The sequence below is a fragment of the Drosophila ficusphila genome, unplaced genomic scaffold (genome assembly GCF_018152265.1).
Source record: "Drosophila ficusphila isolate 14025-0441.05 unplaced genomic scaffold, ASM1815226v1 contig_106, whole genome shotgun sequence".
Classification (NCBI taxonomy): Eukaryota; Metazoa; Arthropoda; class Insecta; order Diptera; family Drosophilidae; genus Drosophila; species Drosophila ficusphila.
Genome location: NW_025063993.1, coordinates 13,326,672 through 13,350,479, shown reverse-complemented (window position 1 = coordinate 13,350,479; position 23,808 = coordinate 13,326,672). Strand labels below are relative to the sequence as shown.

The following is a 23,808-nucleotide window of genomic DNA, read 5'->3' as shown; positions in this document are numbered from 1 at the left end:
TGAAAAGCAGCCTTTTTATGGCCAAGACGAAATTATTTACTCAGCCAGCCAACAGCCACAGCCAACAGCCGACCGCCACCGCTACCGCCACCGCAATTGTCAATCTGGGAATTGGCCAGCACTGTCATGTGTCGCGAAATCCCCCCTGCCCCCCTCTCTTTTTCGCCCCCTTTCAACTTGGTGAGCCCCTGGTTTTATGGCAATTTGATTTGTTGGCAGTTTTTCTGTAAATTGCTGCAAGTCTGCCTTTTGTCTCGTCGCTTAATTTAATTTGTATTTCGGCTCTGGCGTATTTATGGTTAGTTGGCGGTCTTGACTTGATTTTTTCCCCCGACTGATTGACGGAATCGAGAGGTGGGAAGTGACAGGATTGTCAGGAGTGTCGGCGCGAGCTGATTGGATGTAAATGATTGTAGGGTTAATTGTGGATCGAAGTTGAGTACATTTTAATTTCGAAAGGGAAAAGGATCTTGGTAAAAAAGGTGCATGAGTAACTGCATCCCCAATAAGATTTTTTATTATTGGTATAAACTATCTCAAATGTTATAGTAAGCATTAAATTATTTAATAGAGACATATAGAGGCTTAAAAATATAGATTTAATTTCTAATAGTTAATAACATTACTATTTAATTTGACGTACCTAGATGATTATATTTATAACCAAAAATATTATTTAAGAATGCCATGTATATTCATGGTTTTTTAATAAAATATTTAATACCATCCGTGAAACATTCTTTAAAACAACTCCAATTTTCCAGAGCTGTTGTGTCAAAAGCCCTTACCTTTGGCAAAAGCCTTTTCACAGCAAACTCGCAGTTCGCTGGCTTTTTCGGCTCCATCGGGCTATACAACTTTAAGCTGATTTTGCGGTCATAAAGGCCCAAACCCAAGGCCCCGAAACAACGGCAATCCGACAACTTTTGCCATATCAATGCCATGCAAAAATAAAAACCAAAAATGAAATGTACAAAAACAGAGCGAAGGAAAGGGCTGCCAGTGAGTCGGGAAATGGAAAATGGAGGAAAACGGGAAAGTGGGGGAAAGGGGAGGAAAACTTGGCCCGAGTGCGGGTCCGTTCCATTGCATTTCCGTTGCTTTTGACGCGGTTTTTTCCCACACAGCAGAGGCAGCATGCAACAAAAGCGATGAAAATAAAAACAAAACTTTTGCCATTTTTAATTACAGCTCTGAAAAGCGCCGAAAAAAATTCGCAGTTTGCTTTAATTACCGCGCGAAAAGCGAGACAGAGTGCGGAATAGATAGGAGTGGGCGGAAAAGGGGGCATGGTCGCTCCTTTTCTATTTTTTTTTTTTTTTTTGTATTTTTTCCTTTGCTTTTCTCGCTGATGAGGCGCACTTTGATGAAAGAATTGCAGCGACGACGACGACGACTACCTCGCAATTATGGCAACATGGAAATAAAGAAAAGCGAAATAATTCTCGTACTTGAAGGTATCGCAACAACTCCATTTTCGCCGCTGCCCCTCGAGTTCTTGGTTGGCTGGTTGGTTGCTTCGGTTGCTTCGGTTGGCAAGTGGAAGTGCATTGAGGCATGCAACAGGAACAGAACAGTGCCTCTGGAAAGTCCCCAGCTGCACTTTAACTTTGGCGCGCAGCGAGTGAGAAATGTACTTCGCATGGCCGCTGACACGCCCCCCGCTGCCATGTATTTTCGCTCTAAAATAATGGAGAACTTGCCCCTGGAACTCGGAAGTCATGCAGGCAGATTCTGTATTTAATTATCAGTACTTAATCTTAAAGGAGTGCTAAGAACAAATGTATTTTTATAAGGCTTATTATCTCTAAAAAGCGCCTTCGATATTATATTGAATTTAATACATTTATTTTTGAAAAGAAAACAAGATCTAAAAAATTGTTCTCAGATTATTTATGTATATATGTAAGAAGCAAATAAAATAAAATAAAAACCTTTTTCCTTTGTACATTTATTTAATTTTCAGTACATTAAGTCATTTAAAGCCACAACTATTCAATTTCAATCCTTCCTCAAGTTTAAGCAAACTGTACAAGATCTTTTCAACATTTCATTTTCAAATATTTTCTGTGTGTAGCTAAGTTTTCTATGGTTACGACCCATATGGAAAATATCCTGAATAATAAAGCAAATGAAAAACAACAAGGCATAATAAAAACACGGAAAATGAGAATGCTGTGAAAAAAACCGAGGGGGCGAGTAGATAGTCCTAGACTTTCCATTCGCAGAGGGGGGAAAACGAGAGGGTGTAGCTCGTAATTATGCTGACAAGAGTTTTGCTGGCTGGGCTTCTTTGGGCCCCGCCAAATGCAATAGAAATGTCATTAATATTCGCGCCCATTAAAATAGACGCCAAGCGGAAAAGCCCCAAAGGAGAGGTCCCAATGGCGGCGGGAAAATCGGAGGGGGATTGGTACATCATTGCACTTTGAATGGGCTTCATTAGTGCGGTTTATTGAAACGCCGACTGCCGCGTATATACAATTACAAGTGGATGGCTGGATGGATAGATAGAAAGCCGCGGATGGCATAGATCCCGTAGATACAATTGCAAAAAATTAGTAACCAACTTGCCGGCTGAAGTGGGAGTCCATTGAGAATGGCCACAATGGAACTGATCGGATCTGAAGTGGCCCGAAGTGTAGATGGATGACGCTGAATGGAGCCAATAAACGAGCCAATAAAAGTTCGGAATTCAATGGAACGAGTTACGCAACGTGGAAATAAAGTGTTGAAGTAAATATTGTTGGAGATCTAATGAAAATTGAGATGCAGTATTAAATTGCAAAATTAGAAGTTGATGGTTAACTTTTTAAGAGCTGTCAATTAAGTGAGTCTCTTAATTTAAAAACTATAAAATTTAAAGGAATTTCAAGTCTATTTTTCAGTGGAAACAAAAAGTAGGCGAGTACATTACTTAAACAGTAATAGTTTTTAGTTAAATAGTTTTAACCAATTTTGGTTTTCCTTTTTATTAACTAGCCTAGAGGCAAACTACAAGGTAATAAAATAAAACTCGTCTGCTTCAACTGGCATTTGAGTGAAACATTTACGGCCTTAAGACCTTTCTGCCTTATACATTTCCCGAACCTCCTGGCGATGATTTAACTATTTTCATTACCCTCAAACCATTATTAACTTCGATTTCAATTTCAATCAACGGTTTTTCCAGCTCTTTTGCCCTCCGGTCTTTCGAATTGAAATGAGCTCACATCAACTTTAATTACCATCTAAATACGAAGTCCGCTCCCTTCTCCATTTTTCGGTTTTCGGTACGCCCCTCGGAATTATCTTGGCCATCATTTGCAGCGTTGAAATAATTTGCGTTAATTTTTCGGTATTAACAAGTGAAGTTTTAGTGCCCCTGCTTTCTGCTTGCTGGCTTCAAATGGTTACTTTTTTCGAGGAGGTTGGCTCGTTCGTCCGTTGGCGCCTGCAAGGGGCAATTAATCATAAGCTCGCTGCCAAAAAAAAACCGAAAAAAGCGAAAAAGTCGAAACAAAACGGCTTCCCTTTTGGGCCGGGTCTCTCGTTTTTTGGCCAGCAAATGTAAACAAAATGCACGCCCCGTCGTCATTCGGATCGTCATCGCTGTCTGCCGCAGACAAATGGTTGGCCAAATGGCCAATGTGACTGCCAACTGCAGTGCCTCCAAATCCCCCTCCCTCTCCTTTTTTCATAAAGACTGTTTTTGCCTTGGCAAATGAATGTGGAATAAAGTCTGTGGCTGAATTGGCTTTCACATGGGGGTTGCGCTGGTCAGATCTGAACGAGTGTTTTGATATGGCCGAGTAAGGAAATTTATAGGCCAGCCACTGAAAAAAGCCAAAATGTTGCAAAATACTTGCCCCACAAATGTAGGTGAAAATGCAATAAAAAAAGGGCAAAGACGTAAAACGTTAAAAGTGGTAAAGATTGTTAGACATAACCTAATAATCAATTACCACCAATATAACTTTTTTAGAAAATCGGTAATTTAATAAATTTAATTAAATTAATTATATAATATAAAATATTTCTCTTTCTTAAGAAAACGATTTTTTAAATCAAATTCTTTTTAACGACTCATGTTCTTGGTAACATATAAATTTTAAATACTTTTTAATTTGATATTGCTAACAATTGATTATCTTGAAAACCCTTTTCAAAAAAATTTCCTTCTTCTTTTTAATGGATTTTAGAGTGCAGCCTTTCATTGAGACTTTGGTTCCTTGGCAGTTTTTATCAAAGGCATCAAGTCGAGGTGATCGTTGGCTGGCCTTGTTTTTAAGCTTGGCTGCTTAGCAGTCGCGTTTTTTAGCTACCGCTTAATGCGCTTTTAAACATGCAAATTGGCTCATTATAGGCCACGTTTTCGGCTCCTATTCATGGGTGCGACTTAATTAGCCCGGTTAATTGCAAGGCGCTACCGTTTGCCGCGCGTTCTCGTTCCCGGTTTTACGGCCTGTTAATTGAGCCAGACCACTCAAAACCCAACAGTCACCGATGCTCCTTTGTTTTCTCTCCATTCTCATTTCGGGGAATTCCGAAGAGGTTTTATGGTGCCTGAAATTGATTTTGGCTTTGAAAGTGCAGGTTGCATTTATTTAGTTGGGCTTGCCAGTGAACAAAGACTTCAATCTTGATGGGGAAACGAAAGGAGGTACTTAGAAGTGCACTCGTTTAATTGCTTGAGAGCATTTTTACTCATTTCAGCTTAGACAATTAACATTTTAGTGTGCTTATATAGGGCAAGTTTTAATTAAATTTTATTTGCAGTGTTTAAGGTATAAATTAATGTTGACATACTTATTTCAGTTTGAATATTGTATTATTTTCGAGTAATAGCATTATTTATGGTTTTAAGGAAAAATAACCCAAACCTTAAAAACCTAAAAGAAAATATGACCATCCTGAAGATAAGGAATTCTAAATGCAATGAAATAATGTTATTTTCCTTTTTAATTGTTTAAATGTGCCTTTTTTAACTACTTAACTTGAGTTTTACTATTTTACACTCTGTAATTTTTCCCTCTCTTCTTAAATTTTTGTGTCATTCATATTCATTCGTTAACTTTTATGAAGTGGTCCATAACTGGCATCATTTTCAAGGAGAACGGGAAGCATTTAAGTCAGCAATCGAGCCCTGTAATAATCCACCACTCGAGTGGATCGGTGTAACACGTATTTACGATTCATGAGAGTCAATTGCAGGGCACAATTAAAATGGCAATCCCTCCGACGGGCTGACAAACTGACAATGCAAATTAGCACTTATGCCATTGATTATTGCCAATTGCCAATTGCCAATCGATTGGCACAAAAAGGGGCCCTGCAATTGAAAGGAGGCAGAGTGCCACAACAGAGGCAAACAAAACCGATGTCCTGTTGCAAAACGAACAAAGGATGTTGCAATTAAACTGGGTAGATTCCTGGGTGTCTGTGTGCCGCTCTCCCCTCGAGGATTTCGAGGATATCACTCGCCTGCATTTGCATAATTTCCATATAATTCTCTGTCGAACGGTTAGGAAAACACAAAGAAAGGGTTTCGATCTGAGCGGGGAATATATTCCTATGCAAATTTCTGGCGGCGTGTGAAAATTCCATGTCGCTTCCGAAGTCAAGACAGCTGCTACTGGTTTGCTTTTTTTATATTTTGCCGAAGCTGTTGATGCCTTGCACCTTAGATATCCTCTCACCTCTGTTTCCACTGCAGTCTATAAATATTCAGGCGCTGCATTGACAGGCCGCCGGCAAAAGTTTTTCCCGGCCAAAGTTTTCACGCTGCGACAGCTTAAAACAATAAAAATTACTGTGAATAAAGTACGGAAAAGCAAGCCAAGTGAACTGAAATGGTAGAACGGGAAAAACGCTGACTGAAAAGTTAGCGAATCATTTGGCGTTTTATGTTACGCTGATTTGCGTGGCCACACAAAGTTGCAACAACTTAGCGGAGCATTTAAAGTTTGTGCGCCACGAAATGAACTGCGTGGCAGCAATTTGATACCCGAAACAAAAATCCAAGAAAAGCGGAACATTTGGAAATAATGGAAGGGAAGCATTAGAAGCAAAAACAACCAGCAATTGATTATAAAAAATGTGTATCTATCTATGATTTTTGTACTTATGTTTACTTAACAAAAATAATTAATATAACAATACAACATTTTTTGTTAATAGAAGTTAAACACTATTCAAAAACAATATAAGGAATTTTATTTGTTGACTTAGTTAACAATAAGTTGAACAAACCCAATAAATATAAACAAATTAAAGTACCTAAGTATTTAATACATTATTATTATTATTATTATTATTATTCAAAACTTCCTTTCTACAAATTCCAGCTACACAGTTTTTCATTTTACTCGTTGATACAACTGTTGTGTCTTCACATCCTTTTTCCCACATTCCCCTCCCCAAAGCAGCAAATTCAAATGAATTTCTCAAACCTGCGTCAGTTCTTCGGCTTTTCACTTCTGTTCGCCCAGTTCCTTTTTGGCAGCCAACTCAATGTCCTTTCACACCAACTTCAAGGACACGCACACAGGAATGCCAGTGACAGGCAAACGCACACAAGGGGAAAAAGAAAAAGGCCACGCCCACTGTTTTCCGGTCTAAGTTAATTAAAAACTTTGCTTTCAATTTCTGGGAGCCCGTTACAAGTGACGGCGAAATGCTCCGCCAGCAGATGAGTGAGAGAAAGGAAAACAAAAAGGAAAGAGAGAGAGCAGTTAAAAGAGAATTTTCCGAGAGAGTGTTAATTGCATTAGCGCCTGTGAACTTTGACTCCGGCTTCAATTTGCGGTCAGCTGGACGATTTAAACACTTTCGTAACGAGGTCAACGCAGCGCCACCTGCTGGATATTTTCCGGAGACTCTACCTCCCCTTTTCCACCCAAGGAAAAAAAATTGCGTAAATATTTTCGCCGCGTTAATAAACTTTTTTCCACCGTCGCTTTCCTTTTTAGCCGCTTAATGCGACAGTTTTTCACCCGTCCCCATCTTATCCTCATTTTCATCTTTGGGTCTCGACCTTCGCGGGGGTTTTCCCACCCGACTGCTTTTCCTCGGCTCTCCTTGCGCCTCGCTCTTCGCCCGTGACAGTGAAAATGATAGCAAGGACAAGAAAAGTGGCTAATTAGGTTTTTGCCCCCGTCTTATTCCTTATTCGGTGACGTCACCGTTGTGGGTGTAATTCGGTATGAAATGAAATTAGTTGGGTGGATTTTTCGGGTGGTTTGCGCCGGCCGAAGCTTTATAATGAGTTTTTGTTTTTATTTTGTTTGGGTCTGGGTCTGGGTCTGGGTCCCCGGGTTCCACTAATTTGCATTTCCCGTATTTTGGTCAAGGTCAATGTCAACATAAATTTACAGACGGTTCAGGGTCGGTGAAGCTGTGATAATGAGGTCTTTTCAAGGATGTTTAAAATGAGAATTTGATTGAGGTCAGTTTTTGTGAAAAAAGGGTTTGAAGTGAGCGAAAAGGGTAAGAAAAAAATCATGAAAGCAAGGCCTTTTTTGGTTTTGAAAATAATTTAATTTGCTCATCTGAATTTTCTCGTAATTGTAATTGGATTAGAAATAAGTTTTGACAATTATGGGAATATGAATATATAAACATTATAAACTTTATCTTTAAAATGAGGTATACTTTAATTTAATTATTTACAACCCCAGATCTACCTTTATTTGCATATTAAAATTAGAACTTTTGTTCGCTGTTTTCTCTTTATCAATCTCAACCACTTGAAATGCTTTCAATTTTAAGATCCCCCATTTCAAAGAAGATTTTCGTTCCTTTCAAGCCGAAACTTAACCAAAACTGTACTCGCATCAGCCTCTTTACATAGATTTTCTTGTACTTTTCCACTTTTCCGCTGCCTATGTGTGTGCACGCATATTTGCAGAGTTCCGCCCCCGTTGAAAACTCACAAGTTTCCGCCCACCATTTCCAGTTGTTAGTGGCCCGAAACCCCACTTTACCAACATTTTCGCAAATCAACGGCAGACAAAAATCTTTTATTCAAATTTTATTTGATTGCTTTGCGATTTTCCCTGTTGTTCGGAGTGAATAAGAAAGGTACGCCGAAAAAAGAGACAGAGAAGTCTCTCCACCGAACGAGACGCATGAGAAATCAACATTGGGGGGTACAGAAAATATTATTTCGAGGACGACAACTTAGGGTTATTGTTCAATTTAAGCACGCAGACAGTGGCTGCAAAAGAGTGGAAAAATTTCACGTCGCTGGACGGGACAGCCGAAAAAGAAAAGCTCGCCAAAGTTCCGAATCAGCGGGATAAGAGCAGGAAAAGGGGGCCAGGACGAGAGGCCAGCCTGATAGAAAGACAGTTGGACAAAGGGACAGAGAGGCTGAAGAACAGACAGACAGTCACTTGCAGTCATAGACAAATTTGGCAGGAAAATAGTTAAAGAAAATGACTTAAAGATCTGTAAACGAGTTAGGATGGATTTGCAGAAAAGTGACCAGATCCCAGTACTTCTAACTTTTCTAATTTTATCCGATTTAAAAATGGGATACCTCTTTGAAATCGTTATTAAAATATCTATCTAGCTGCATCATTAGTTTATTTTCTATTTTTTGTTCGATGTTTTGTCATTTTGTATGACAAATGGGTTTGCAAATAAAGCAAATTTTTTTTTGTTTTTAATTGACTCTTGACATTCAAATAAAAATTAAGTAATTTTTTTTTTTTTTTTTGCTGGCACAAAAACGTTTTAAAATTATTGATAAGTTAAGGTAAATTTTCAGTGCAGTTGCAACAAAATAGCTTTGGCCTTAAACTCTTTAACTGCGGCCGCCTCGTAATACTTGATTATTAAATTTTTCACATTAACAACGTTAGTTGAGGCGGCGGTCTGGGGCCGAAACAAAATCTAGATAAATATGCCGGCCAGATACGGGCGGTGGCTCCTGGTCCTGGAAAGGGGGCGTGGCCGGGGCAGGTGCAGGGAGGCAGTCAAGCGCAAGGTTCAATTTTGAGGCAAACATTTCGCTCCAGAAAGCCTGGAGCCCGGGACTCATAAGCGGGGAGCGCCAGTCAGTCGTCTATAAATTATATCCGTTCCAAATTGAAATGCGCGTTAAAATGCAGTTAACTTGGTCGTTCTGCTGTCTCTGGTCCCTGGTTCTGGCCACGTTGTTATGGCCACGGTGGCAGAACTGCCGTTTTATGGCCCTTTCCATCCTCATCGCCTTTATGCTCCCGCTCCTGTTTTACAGTTTGTGCGCACATAAAAATAGAAAATGGCTCTGAACACTGCCGGTCGCATGGACACGAACACATTAGAGTCCGGCTCCGCTTTTCCCCATTTCCCAGCTATGGTACATTGTCCCAGCGTCCACCTGTTTGCCCCAAATGTTGATGGTCCACCCAAAACAAAAAAGAAGTATATAAAAAGGGCAAACACAATTTCATGCCAAGTAAAGACAAAGAAAGTAGATGCTGGAAAAAGGGGAAGTTTGCTAAACAAAAAATCGATGGGTTATAGTTGAATTTTTTAACAGCAATTCTTTACAAGCTAATGCTGAAATTAAACAAAATTTATTAAATAATAATTCTTAAAATTAACAAATATCTGAAGACGGTTCAATACTAGAAGAGTATAATTTTATTAGAACAAAAGTAAATGAACTAAGCTTCTGAAAAATAAATAGGTAATAGGTAAATGAATAGGTAAAGAAGTTTTAAAAGCACTAAAGGCAATTCACATATATTTTAAAGAGTATAAAATAAAATGTAATATTTTATGGAATCGTTTTGATGTTCCCCCTTACCCAGTTATAAATCTAACTCTACAGATCATGGAACCTCTATGCTGACCCGTTTCCAATCCTCCGCTGAATCGCCATCAAAGCCATTGGAAACCCAGATCCACTCCTTCTACGCTGCGTGTGGCACTGGAGTGTTAAGCTTATGTCATCATTGAGGCATGAACGAGCTTTAGACACGCTGCCTGATTAAGCATACGCCATGTGCACCCGGCGACTTTAAATTTGAAATTTTAAAGAGCTACGAACGCAATTGGCAAATAATGCTAAAAGCAAATGCCACAGCAAACGGCAGGGGAGAAACTATTCAAGGCTTTTCAAAGGCAAAAACTTTCCCAGCAAGAAGATGAAAATGCCACGCAATTTGGGGAAAATGCGTGCAAAGTTTTGAGGTTACGAGCGAACAAACATGGCGGCCCGAAATAGAGTTGCTAGTAAATACATTTGCAGAAATTGCTGAATAAATGCGAGCGTTTGACGGGGGAGGGGGAGGAGATCGGGGTGAAAAAGCCATTTCGCATGGGTGGAAAAACTAACAAAGGCCACATAAAGAAAATTTTCCATTTTCCATTTTATATGGTAAACAGGAAAAACCCGGGCAGCACACGCACAAAGATACGGGGCGGATACAGACAAATCCACCACCACATGCATGTGTGTATTGCTTTAATAGAAAATTGCAAAAGTTTTGCAAAAGAAAATGCCTCATCCAAGTCAGTCGGGCCAACCCAAGTGAGCCACCCCTCCGACCGCTTTTCCCCCTGGCTTTTCCCCTTTCCACCTTGCCTCGCCGCTGAAATTGAAAAGAATGTGCAAAAGTAGCAAACCAGAGCGCAAACGAGTGAGGTCGGCGATTGGGGATGGGGTTCGGAAAAGCGGAAAAGCGGGGGGATGCTTGGCGGATCGGGGCTTAGCGTTTGGGGGCCGGCAAGAAAGCCAAAGTAAGCTCGAAATAAACCCTCATCGTCCACGCAAATGTTGTCTGCGAAGGCAAACAAGGATCAATCTGCGGGAAAACCCCAACGAAAGTGAGATACGCTTTATCATAACTTTATCAAGATCTTAAATATGGCCAAAAATATTAACTCCTAAAAATTCTGAAAAATAAATTTGTAATTTCTTTTCTTGAATAACATTTACATTAAATGTTATATTTCGTAAAAGTATAAAAAAGATAATGATATAGTTATAAAGTTATATATATTACATAGATTGAGGAATATTTTAGTTCTTAAAATAAAGATAAGATAACAATTGTAAAATAGGCCAAGTAAAAATGAGTAGTTTAGCATACTCTTATTGTAACTACTAATTATTTAAAATGGTTATTGGTAAACTTGTAAGATTTTATGCCGAGAACGTAACTACATACTAAATCAAAGGAAATTTCCTGCAATCTTATTTGGCAAACCTCATCAAAGTGCGCACCATCCCGCAGACTTTTCCCTTGGATGCTGCTTTCGTTCAGGAAAAACATCGCAGGCCAACACACGCAGCGGACTATGAAGATTTACCGGTTTTAACGTTGCCAGTCAGCAGTTCACTTCCAGTGCGAGTGTGTGTGTGTGTCTATGTGTGTGAGGGGGCGGTAGTGGGTGGAAAAAGGGGGTGTGGCAGGATGAGGGTTCAGTGTCGCGTCTGGCATTATTCGTCGCATGCCCCATGCTCGGTTTCCTGTGCGCCCTGCCATGTCGTCATGCTATCGGAGGTTGCAAGTCCGGAGATGGGAATGGAAATGGCCATAAGGAGGATACGGGGATCCGAGGACACGAGCTGCAGGATGTGGACGAGGATGAGGACGAGGATGTGGCTGGGACTCATGCAAAACGCGTATCGATTTGTTGGGTCACGAAGGAAGCGGCGAGAGCAGAATCTCAGGTGGAGAAGCCAACGACTTCACCTCGTGTTGAGTTCGCTAAATCAAGTATATAATGATTAAATTCCACATTCTATACAATAAACACTAAACATTGTAAATAAATGATTATTGCATTTTAAACTGTTTTAATTTTTATTTTAAAAATAATACAATAATTTTTTTTAAATATGAATGCAGTGAGTTATATTTGTATTGTGGGGATTCTTTGGTAAAAGTTTTTTTACCCTTTATATATACAACAATTTACCTGTTTATCCATACAAAGTATTATACATTTTTAATGTAATGTTTAGGGAGACCAATTTTGAACTGCCTTTCGAAAATAGTGTTTATCCGATCGGGGAGACAATGTGCTAATTGCCCCAGGCGACACAGAGAGCTTCATGATTTGCGGTCGTATATCTCCCGGTGTTGCATACATATTTGATGAGCGACAGTCCGCCCATAATTAGGCGCTACCACCTGAACTGAACCGCACTGAGGCCCAGTAACTCTTTTCGCTGACATGTGCGTGCAACATGGTTGCAAGGTTGCAACTGCTGCTATCGGACTAGATATTGTGGGATCTGGGATCTGGCCCTTATCACCAGCTACTATCTCGGCCCAAAAGCAACTCGACAAGTGCGTGCGACCCGGCAATAAACGGAGCATAAAACGGGTAAATGTTGCGCAGTCGCCTCTGGAATGGAAAATAATTAAGTTAATGCAAAATGCATTTTCAAACTGCCAGCCCCGGAATAATTGCCAGTGGGCTGTGTGCCATTCATAATGCGAAACTGAGAGCGGAAAGGCAGAAATCTATCATTTTTAATAGGCACGTTTGCCACCCGGAAATATTAATTGAAATTTAAAACGAGGCTTACAATTGCTTGTTTCCCTGACTGAAGAATTTCTCTGAAATTGCAGGTTATCTTTGTCAGTTCGGAATTCTTAATTGAAACTAATTACATGGGATGATTCCCTGAAGGTGGAGTTTTATGTTCTTTTTAGCACTACATTACTTTATTTTTAATTGCTCACTTATATTGAGACAAAGGAATGTATGTAATTTTTTTTTAAATGAAATACAAAGCAATCTCCCATTTGTTATGAATAATTATGTGTTTCCTTCTTTTTTCCCCATTTTATACACTGCAATTGAAATTCAAAGTACATACTCGCTAGCCAAATTAAGTTTATCCTTTCTTCAATTATATATCTTAACTGTAAGTTAGCATCTTGTTAAGCAGCTTTCGCTGTGAAAGGCGATCGCGATCCTTTCAACGCGTTTTTTGGAAAGGACATGTAACAGGGGCTTCGAACTTTTTGCTTATCCCCACCGCCATTAAATTCATTAAAAGTGCATCAAAATGTATCAGCAAGAGGCCTCGTAATTTGCCTGTAATCCATCACCGTGTCGCCAATTGACACCCGAGGGTCCCTTCACTCGCCGGTAATTTTTTAAGGTTTTATATATATGAAAATATGAATTACAATGTGAGCCGAAACATGTTAATAAGATGAAGTACGTGAATATGCACTTCAGACATCGGACTTTCGACTGGCAAATTCAATTAGGCGGAACGAACCGAGACAGTCATGTGCGATAAGTGGCTGGCACAAAGGCAGACGAGTCCTATATCCTAGCTTATCCTGCGCCGATCTGCGGTTGAAGTTGCAGCTGCAGATTCATTGTGTGCGAAACGAGCCGAATGCGTAATTTAATAAACTCACGAGGGGCAACTAGGAGCAGGTTCGGGACATTTGCGACAACGCCTGCCAGCAATTCGGCCGAAAACTAGTCGGGGCAACTTTAATCCCGCACCGCATTTGCGTAATAAAAGTTTCGACTTTATTGTTAATTAAATGGCCAGGACATGTCGTTGCCGTTGAGCTGTTGTCCTGCTGCCAGGCCAAAGGCCTTTTAGCCTTTTAGCAGCTGCCTTTGCCAGCACGTCTATCAATGTAAACGTGATCTGGCCATAGCCCGAAAGTGTGGAAATTATAATAAATTTAGCCGCATTTGGCCCGCAGTTTCTGCCGGCCGTAATTATGCAGACACCTTGCTGCTATCCACTCGCCTCTCGATCTCCGGCGAGCTGCAATTGCATATTGCCATATTGACAGCATGATGGATGTTTGGATCCCGAGCGCTTCTACGCCGCATCGAAATCGATTGAGCTTCTCGTGCTGCAAAAGGAGCTTTTGCATATATGGAGGGGCATGCACTGCCCGAAAATAAATAGCAAAATTCATAAGATGTTTGTAAAGTTTACATAATATTTGAAGTAAGTATACATAAGTACATGTTTAGGGACGATTTATGAATTCATTTGACTGTCAGGTCAGATTACAGGAATCATTCCTCTTTATTTAAATAGTAATTTTTTCTATTGTTACATTTGTTTCTAAGTAAATGTTTCACTAAGATTCAGGGTCCCAATAAATTATGTTTGAACTTCGCATATCAATTTTCGTTGAGTGGAAATAATGCCACGGGTGGTCCGCCGTCAAGTGGCTGGACATTAAGATTCGTCCGGCGACTACCGTTGGCCTTTTAAGACAATAAATTTTATAAATAGCTTATGCATAAAATGCAGTCTCTCCTCCTCCCGGCCACTCGATTCGAGCGCGGCTCTCGACTCCCGCTGCGTTGATATTAATTGGACGACATAATTGCGGGGCCACGTTGGCCATAATAATGCGGAGTGCGGTACGTGGGGTAATTGCTCTCGGAACACGTTCCACTGGCAGCACTCCCCAATCGAACGAAGCGAACTACCGGACTTGGAATTTGTATAAATTTGGCTAACATCGAGGGTCCTCTTCAGTAATTATGGGTTTGTGGCACCCAGCTTTTGCCTCTGCCTTTGCTGTTGCCGTTGTCTTTGCCTTTTTGGCGGCACACACTCGCAATTATCGGTGTGTGTCCGTCCTTAATTTATTATCTTTGGCGCTGCCCTAAATCCAATTGTAATACAATACGCGGCATTTATCATATTTAAGCACCGACTCAAAACGCACTCACATCCTGTATTTACGGTCTGCTAATACGCGGTTTAAGTTAAATGAGTGCAACTGGGGTAGCTTTCTGTCTCTTGGATGCAGCAATTACTGATTAAAAAATATTTTTTAAAACTTAAAATGTTGGATTGCGGGACATATTTCATAATATCACAAAACCATCCTGCTATGCCTTGAAAATACAAACAAGTTTTAAATATTTTAAAGGGTTGCACAATATTTTCACTTGATCGGAAATATTATACTTAATGCAACAATTTATTTAAAAATACCTTGTTATATATTTTATAATTTATATATTTTTTTACACATTCATCTATTATTATTTTATATTTTATATTCAGAGTAATACTCTAATAATAATGCTATCACATATTATATGATTTTCTTCAAGGTTTCTTCTCTTAAAACTCCCAATTTTTTTCATTTGTTTGCCCATCATCAGGCTGAGATTGGATCGACACCAGCCAGGACATTGTTATGATTATAAATATTTATTTTATGCGCTTCTCTGCTCAGCTCAGGGCTTTTCTCTTCCCAACTCCCCAACGTGGAAATCGGTTATATGGAGTGTGCTGTTTATTTTTTCGTAGTCCCTTAATAAGCCCCGTGAATGATGAGCAAATAAAAGAAGGCGTCCAGGGGAGGCGGATTCCTTTAAGGACATTAAACATGTGTGTGAATGTGGGTGTGGCATGTGTGGAAGGGAGGGCCCAAAAAGAAAATGGCGCCGAATCAGAGATATGGGAGGAGATAAAGACGGGAACGAAGGAGCAGCGAACAGCGAGCAGAAAACATGTCCTGGCGAAATTGCGCACAATTACGGGGCAGAATCGGACTGTACTTCACTCACCGCCAACCCCCGCGTCTTATCCAAGCGGAAAAGAATTATTACGTTGAATTTTCCCCCAAAAAAGCAAAGGAAAAGAAAACGAAGCGAAAGAATTCTCATTTTTTGATAGCCCACCAGGACGATGCCGCAAGGATACACCGAGAAAAATACCATGCAGGCAGTATAAATAGTATCTTTTTTAATTATAAATTATGTTGTTAGTTGTAATATCAACTCATACTTTAGAATGATTCTTATTACTATATTAATTATTTTTATTGCAAATCTTTATACAGTGATAGCTAAACAATCATTTTAGAAATAAAATCTGAACGATCTGTATGATCTGTATGTCTATTGAAATTTATTTTTTTTTCTTGACAAAATCATTTTATTTAATATCTTCTATATATTTTTTGTAGTATATTCCTCCGTGCTTCCAAGGATATGCCATCTACAATGCTTGGCTCACGTGCATATGACAGTGGAGTAAACAATTTCATTTCGCGCAGCAGGACCCACAAGATAACTGCTACAAACGAGACGCAAGATGCTGCAGTGGCGGAGGGGAGGGGCGAGGGGGGTTCGGACTTTGAGGGGAGGGGTTCAGGGGGGTGGTAAAGGAGCGGCAAGGACAACGACAGCACTTGAGTTCTGTTTTCGAAGCCGGACAGGAACAACAACCACCGGCAGCAGCAGCAGCATAAGAAGTTGCGTAAATATATTGTCCTGTCGCTTATTTTAAGGTGGGGTTTTTTTTCGTGAATCCGGGACAGGACGAAGGACGAAGAACGAAGGACTCAGGACTTTGGACTGCGGTCGGCCGGGACCAATTCGAAAAACTCCTGCCAGCGCCGTGGGCGTTGGACGCAGTTAGTCGAGCGGGCCTGGCGGATTTTTTAATGCGTGCCTCTATAAATTTTGCACGCCTTTTGTAAATGTGAGGACCAAGGAATAAACTCCTGCAGGAGGAGTGGACACTTTTGTGGCGGAGTGAGGCGTGGGCAGCTGTACACGTGCCCTGACCAGTTTTTTTTTTCCAGAAACTGTCAAATTGTTGTTACTGAACCATTCTCCTGCGCTCTGGGGGTTTGTCTCTGTTTACAAAAATCTTGTATATTTGTCATGGGAATGTTTATCCCCAATATTGTTCCATAAATAACTTGGATCAACCCTACACGGAGAAAATATTTCCTTTAATAAGAGATTTCATTTTAAAAAGAGGAATAACATTAAAGAAAACAAATTAGAAATTATGGCTTAATGTTTTTAAAAGGCATTTTTTAAATTATTTGTTGACTCATTTTGGATATAATGAAACAAGCCTTTTAAGAACTTTTTACAGCAATTTATTCGGGATCATTTTCCTCCTCCGCCTTGGAAGTATCCAACAGCAACTCATCCTTAAGATCACAGCAAGCCTTCAACTTGATGGTGTCCAAGAAATCCATCCATTCGCCGAGTTCCTCTTTTTTCTCCTCCTTCAACTGTTTGGACTTATCAACAAGGATATTATTATTGGGTTCCTGAGGAGTCACACAGAAGGCCAGTAAAAGATTGCGACGGGTGAAGTGGATCATATAAAAGGGAGCTCCATTCGTGGGAAAAGAGCTGATGAACAAATCGTTTACGCTAGCTTCCTTCGTTTCTGCCTGATTTTTGCTTTTTGAATTCTTGGTCTTATTCAGATAGTCCTTTATCACCCGTTCAAAGTCCCAAATGCTCAGTAGACAATCCTGACCACCCACAACCAATAAGTTATTATCCAAAGCGATCTCCATGGTGTTGATAGTTGACTTGTGATGGTCGAAAAAGCGTATTAAAACCTGGTTGGGAGTGTCCCAAATCATGATGAGGTTGTCATCCCCACCGGAAACCAGATAACGACCACAAATGGAGAAGGTCAAGGCGGTAATCCTAGCTTTATGGCCGTTGAAAATACGCACTTGGATACTCTTGACAACATCCCAAAGCCTCACTGTAGTATCTGCAGATCCAGTGGCCAAATAGTGACGATTCGGGTGGAATACGCAAACCGCAAGTTCAGCCAGATGTCCTTGTAGAATCCGAGCGGGTTTCTTGTTGTCCTGCACCCAAACTCTGGCCGTGCAATCATCCGAAGCGGTGGCGAAATAAAAACCCATTGGGGCGAAAACAACATAGCAAACGGGCGCCAAGTGCCCAGCATAAATAACCACACAACTCCAGGATAAAAGGCACCACAAGCGAACGTGGAAGTCCTCCGAGCAACTGAGTAAAAAGCGTTCGTCTGGATTAAAGGAGCAACCATAAACAGATCCCTGATGTCCACGGAGAGTCCTCCTCGAGAACTTCTTGTTGGGATCCAGCATTCCCTTATCAATCCCAGCCATTTCGGTGTCCAAAACCTTCAGCCAATCGGCTGACATCAGTTGAACCAACTTCGAGGGTTTCAGGGAGAAGATATATATGGTTGAGGATAGAGTTCCCAAGGCCAGCATGCTGATACTTTCCGAAAAGGAAGCACAGAGCACAACCTCATCGGAAGACGGAGCAGTATACAAATAGGCTGAAGGCAGGTTCTCCCGGTCCAATTTCACGCGGTGCTGCTCATCGTTCTTCCGGTGAAGTAGGTCCATTCTCTTCGGATGCGGATTGTAAACCTTGCCCGCTGAGGGCAAATTAAGATTCTTGTGGGCCGGCGTTTCGTTCTTCCTCCTACGACGCTTTTGAATTATTTGATGAGCAGTAAAGTTCTTTTTGTGCAAGGGTTCCGGGGCAGCCCAAGAAATCGGTTCCAAAAGAGGCTCTCCAATCGCAATACGCTGCTTGGGTTCCTCTTCCTCACAATAGGTTTTAATTTGAAAGTGAGTAAGCAACTTCTCCTGCTGACCCCTCGGCCATTCCTCGGAATAAAAGAGCAGCTGGCGATAGGATCCCTCCGACATCTGCATCTCCAGCTTTTCATGACCAGCCAGCAGTTTTCTAGCCTTATTCGGAACATCTTCTGGCTTGCAAATATCCCTGAGTTTCATAATTCTCGATATATAGGAATCGTCCAATTGGTCTTGATAGCGAACGATGAACAATCTGGCTCTCTGCATCTTGTCATTAGCAATCATCTGCAGATAAGTCAGGGCCATCAGGGGATATATCAGTAGATATATCTCATATTTGTTGTGACTTGGCGCCGATTGAACGAGCTTAATGAGTTGCTTGACAGCTTGTTCGTATTCCACGAACACCGAATCCTCTTTGATGACCAAAACAAAGTTTTCCTTGTCCGGAAACAGAGAATTATCCTTGTAGAAATCGGAACCATCATGGGGCTTAGTTTGATCCTTGGCTGCTTCTTCCAGCTCGGAATCACTTCGGTGATCCGGTGAATCTTCACCCTCTTCGGTTTTCCTTTTGCTTTCCTCCTCCTTCAAAATAGCCAAATACTCTTCTTCTGGAATTTCACCTTTGTCAACAGGAAGTCGGGACATCTGCTCCCAGTAAGTTGTTTTCTTCTTTTCACCTTGGTCATCTAAATCGGTGGCACTATCTTCGCTGTCATCATCGCTTTCAGATAAGTTACGTCCACTGCTGAAGCTGAAATTCGAGCTGGTATCACTTTCAAAAAGATTTTCTTCCTCCTTCATTGGATCCAATTTTGGTTTCCTGATATCCGATTTATTCTTATCCGGTAATTCATCTGGTTTTTCTATATCACTATGGTTCAAATAGAGATTGCAGACTGAAAAAAGCTTTTACAACTTAACTTACATTTTTGGTTCAATTATTTCCGGAGGCTTAACAGGCGGCGCTTCTTCAAATTGGCATGTTTCTTCATTAAAAAGTGGCATCGATGGCAAAGGACCACTACAAACTGGCATCGAGGTGCATTCTTCAGCCTTTTCCTTGGATTCTTCAGAGCTAAGAAAACTTATTGAAAATATACTTTGATAAACATTGCAATCCTTAAGGCTTTTAAAAAGTTACTCCCACCTTTTCTCAAATGAAATCTTGTCGATATCCTTTAGGTTCTTAAGTCCTCCTAAAGAAGATTGTAAACATAATATTTATCCTGAGTTTTCTTCCCAAATTTTAAGGCTCACCTTCAGAGTCAGATTCATCCCAATCACTGATTTTTTCCGAATCCGGAATGGAGGATTTTTCACTTTTACTATCATCAGATTCTCCTTGGTCATCTGCTGAATTTCCAATTTCAAGACCCATTTCCTCCTGGAATTCCTTCAAATACCAGTTTGTCATCTTCGTCTTTTTAGATTCTTCATTGGGTTGGTCGGCTTTCTTTATATCCTCTTTTGCCTGAGTATTCATAGACTTCTTAGATGCATCAACATCGCAATCATCGGAATCATCGGAGTCATCGGAATCATCGGAATCATCGGATTCATCGGATTCTTCGGATTCTTCGGAGTCCGAAATGACAATGGTCTCCACTTCTTTTTTAAGGGCTTCGCCAATGGCCTTTAATTCTTCATCAGAACTCGAACTAGAATCCGAACTTAAACTCGAACTTAATATAGAACTTGTGCTCGAAGTTAAGCTCGAACTTGAACTCTAATAGGATGAAATTCATTAACTAATGGTTTGCAGTAACCTTTTGGTACTCACTGAACTAAGCCTTCGTTCTTTGTCCATGTTTCAAGTCACGATTTAATATTTTTTCTGCTTCTGAACAATTAGTAGAATTTTTCTTGAACTTGTCAATGTTTTAACTTGACAGCTTGGAATTGTGTGGCTGCATTTTTGAATTCTTTTACCTAAAAAAGGAATTTTCCCGGTCACCTAAAATTTTATCTCTCAGAGCGCTATAGTAATAAAAATCTTCTGAACTAATTATTTTTTATTAATATTTGTACGTAAGGATATTACTTTGCAATTACTTCCAAAAATTTTACCATCGTTTCTTTTACTTTAGTGTGCACACATTAAGTGCCTTCTGGCATTGCCAACTCAACTTTTGCGGTCGATTTTATATTTTCCAATACTTTTTCCTTTCCTGATTTTTCTCCCATTTTTTTCGCAGCTTTTACCCGACATGACGCGATGCCGACCGCTGATCTGAAACAAAATGCTGGCGCAGCATCACATCACATGAGGGCGCTGCAATCCAGGGTGGCCTGAAATGACGAGGGGTGGTGAAGGGGCGAGAACGGGTCCGTAGGTAGGAAAAAAATTAATTTGCATACCCAATATTCAACGGATTTGCTGCTGCGGCGAGGCTTCCCCTGCCTCTGACCGTTTGAGGGATTCCCTTTTTCAGATACCCTTCAAACGAGCTTTGTGATTTTGAGTAAGGCACAAAATAAAATTTTTGTATTCTCTGTCGTCCAAGGAACGTCTTTTTCAGGAGGTTAAATATTTCGAAAACGGTATACCCATGAAGATGCCGATGTTTTTGATCATATCGACTTGATTTCTCCCAAATTGTCCTATTTGACTACTGTTGAGTTTTTTTATTACATTTTATCAAAATCTGATTTCTATATCATTAAGCTGCCATAGGAAAGGTAGAAAAAATTATAAATAAATTACCGAAAAAAAATGATAACGTCCATGCATACGTCAAACTAATTCATTCTGTTGGCCTGGTATTTGAAATCTAAGGGTTTCAATTGGTCTCGTCAAAATTGAGTAGCCAAAACTTTCAGCACAAAAATAAAATTTTTTAAGTACCAGGCAAACAGAATGTTGGAGTTGGTGGGCAATTTTCATATATCTTACAAGTTCTCAAAAGTAGGCTACACATTTTTTTATTGAAAATTCACACAGCCAAAAAACGCCATCTAATGCATTCTGTTGACCTGTTATTTACCTACATACTTCACCAGTTTTCTAATTTTGATCAGATTTTGAAGTGGCATGCCTTTAAATGTTTGTATTTTAATTCTATATCAAAGTGCATCATAAGAAATTTTTAATTTTTAAGATATAACTTATAAAGCTATCTAACTTTTTATTGCATAATTTCTCCAGACACGCTTGAGGGTATTGACTATTCGTTTTTCCCGCAACGAGCGTAAGTACAACTTGATTTATCTTTTTCACCACCGCTCACTTGTTAGTGGAATTGTGCGAGTATGCTGGCGAACCAAACCCGCGGATGCGTTTGGAATTCTTCTGTAGTTCGGGCAATATGTCGGTCCGGCCAACTCACTTTGCAGGGCACAAAAATAAAAGACGACGCGAGTAAAAAATGAATATACAAAAAACTGGCGACAGGACAACCCGCAGCAGAAGCAGAAAATATTGCTGCATATTGTTTTGTAATTTCCACCATGATTTATGGCGCCCGGGGAAAACACTTTAAGTGCTTTAAGCCCGATCGAAAACTAAAAATATAGCCATCCATGGATGGGTATGTGTGTCAATCATCAAGGACCACAGTTAGAGGCGAACGAACAATGGCAAACAAAGCCTCATTATGGGCAAACAACAATTGCCAAATCACTTGATATGTAATGCTGGCCATAAATAAATCACACTGCAGCATAATCCATTGTAAAGTGTCGAAAAACTGCAATTGAAATGCAAATCAATGCAAATCGATACTTGAATCATCACCAGTGCCAGTCGCAGCATCGAAAACTTGAACATGAATGATTCATGCAACGCACGCGAACATTCAAATGCAAATGCAAATGCCAGAATGCAAAAATTATCCAAAAATGCAAATGGGCGAGTGCGAAAAACCCGCTGTGAGGGCAACAATCAAATCAAAATAAATGCACCGCACAAATCTCTAACATTGCAACAAAGCCGACAAAAATAAACACGCGGCAAACAATGCAGCTTGTGGATTTTCGCACTTCCGGTTAACTGTTGCTAATTTGATTAGGGAATTTTCCGAGCGGGGCGCGGTCGGGAAAAAGGGGGCGTGGCCAGTGAAAAAGGCCATAAACATTTTTAGCTGCTGCTGATTTCGCTCTGGCCTGCCAACTTATGCAAATTATCCTGTGTGATTTATGCCCAGAATTTTCTCGCCTTCCAGTGGAGCAGAAACTTTGCTCCTTGGGGTCCTGCTGTAAATTGAATTTTACAAAATGCCGTAAATGGTCGATGCGCTACACTGTTTACTATATAAGTGTGCACTTCCAGCTTTAAATCTATTACTTTAATAAGAGGTTAAATTTTAATATTATAGTGTACCTTGCTTAAAAGGAATTCCTGATAGTTACCCGTGGTTTCAAATACTAACTGTTATATTTTTATGATTGTTTTCTTTCATTAATATATTTAAATTTCCCAAGGTTCATAGGAAAACATTTATTCACGAGCCTCAGCATCTTATAAAAATTTCACACGCAATGCAATGAAGCTAAGATTGCTCTTTTAAGGTCCTGTTTCTCATATTCAAATTCCTATGGTGCTCGCATATATGTATATTCAATTCAATCATATCCTGTCATGTTGCCACCAGGAAACTGGTTCTTGTGTCGCTGAGTAAAGCCCCTCAAACCTTTCCGGTCTCGCATTGTTCGTCGCTGAACTTGTCCGTGTCGATTGTCATGCTAATTGAGGCGCAAAGGATTCCCAGGACCCGGGACTGAGGACTCACACCAGGTAGAGGCCGTCGAGAAACTTAGTTTCTTCGCAGACATTGCCGCGTTAAGTGCTCGAAGGAAGGCAGTCGTTAAATAAACCATAAAACAAGCAGTCAGCCATGGAAAACAAATAAAGCCCACCCACAAAATAAGCTGTTTTAAAGCGGGGGAGGGACAAAAAATGGAAAGAAAAAGAAAGGAAAATGTCCCCGACTAAAACCAAGAAACCACAAGCATGACAAACATTAACACGGCCTCTGACGCAATTTAACACCAATTACAATATCCGTTACATCTAATTATTGTAAGCGGGCCGCAAGGAAGCCACTGGGCAGCAAGTCTTGCCGTCTTGCCGACTAAATTAAAGAAAAACACCGCTGCCAGGACATGGGAGGCGCCATTTGCGGTTGCCAGGACATTAACAATGGAAACCAGAAGCAGCAAATGGCGGCTATAAAACAACAGTGAACAGAACCCATGAAATATGAGCAGGAAAAGCAAGGAAAACACAACTGTGGGTGGTTGGGGCGAGCATTTCTTAATTTCCAACAATTTACGCTGAAAGCTTTCAGCGCTCAAATGACGCACAGACGGCTGCAGGACTCCAGTGTCCTGTTCTTTTCCCTGGTCTCTGGTTTTTTTTCTTCCCCAGCCAAGGCGACGATGATGATCTAACGCCATTATTTCCCCGCCAAACGACAGGCAGTTGTTAATGGGGCTTACCACTTAAGCGCGACGGCATAAAATAAACACGCGGTCTGCAGCCACGCCCCCCACGGCCCCAACG

The 23,808-nt window shown here is 40.5% G+C and overlaps 1 protein-coding gene across 2 annotated transcripts; it reads right to left on the bottom strand.

Moving 5' to 3' along the window:
• Positions 1 to 16,256: 16,256 nt before the first annotated feature.
• On the bottom strand, positions 16,257 to 20,325 carry LOC108089768 (transcription initiation factor TFIID subunit 5). 2 transcript variants are annotated; one of them, XM_017188159.2, is made up of 5 exons: positions 20,089 to 20,325; positions 19,566 to 20,034; positions 19,456 to 19,504; positions 19,234 to 19,392; positions 16,257 to 19,179 (listed from the first exon to the last, which is right to left on the bottom strand). In XM_017188159.2, exons 1-5 carry the CDS (start codon positions 20,113 to 20,115, stop codon positions 16,836 to 16,838), a joined length of 3,048 nt encoding a protein of 1,015 aa, XP_017043648.1. In that variant the 5' UTR covers positions 20,116 to 20,325; the 3' UTR covers positions 16,257 to 16,835. The 2 variants fall into 2 exon arrangements, with proteins under 2 accessions (XP_017043648.1, XP_017043649.1); XM_017188160.2 differs by having other exon boundaries at positions 19,234 to 19,383.
• Positions 20,326 to 23,808: the final 3,483 nt, after the last annotated feature.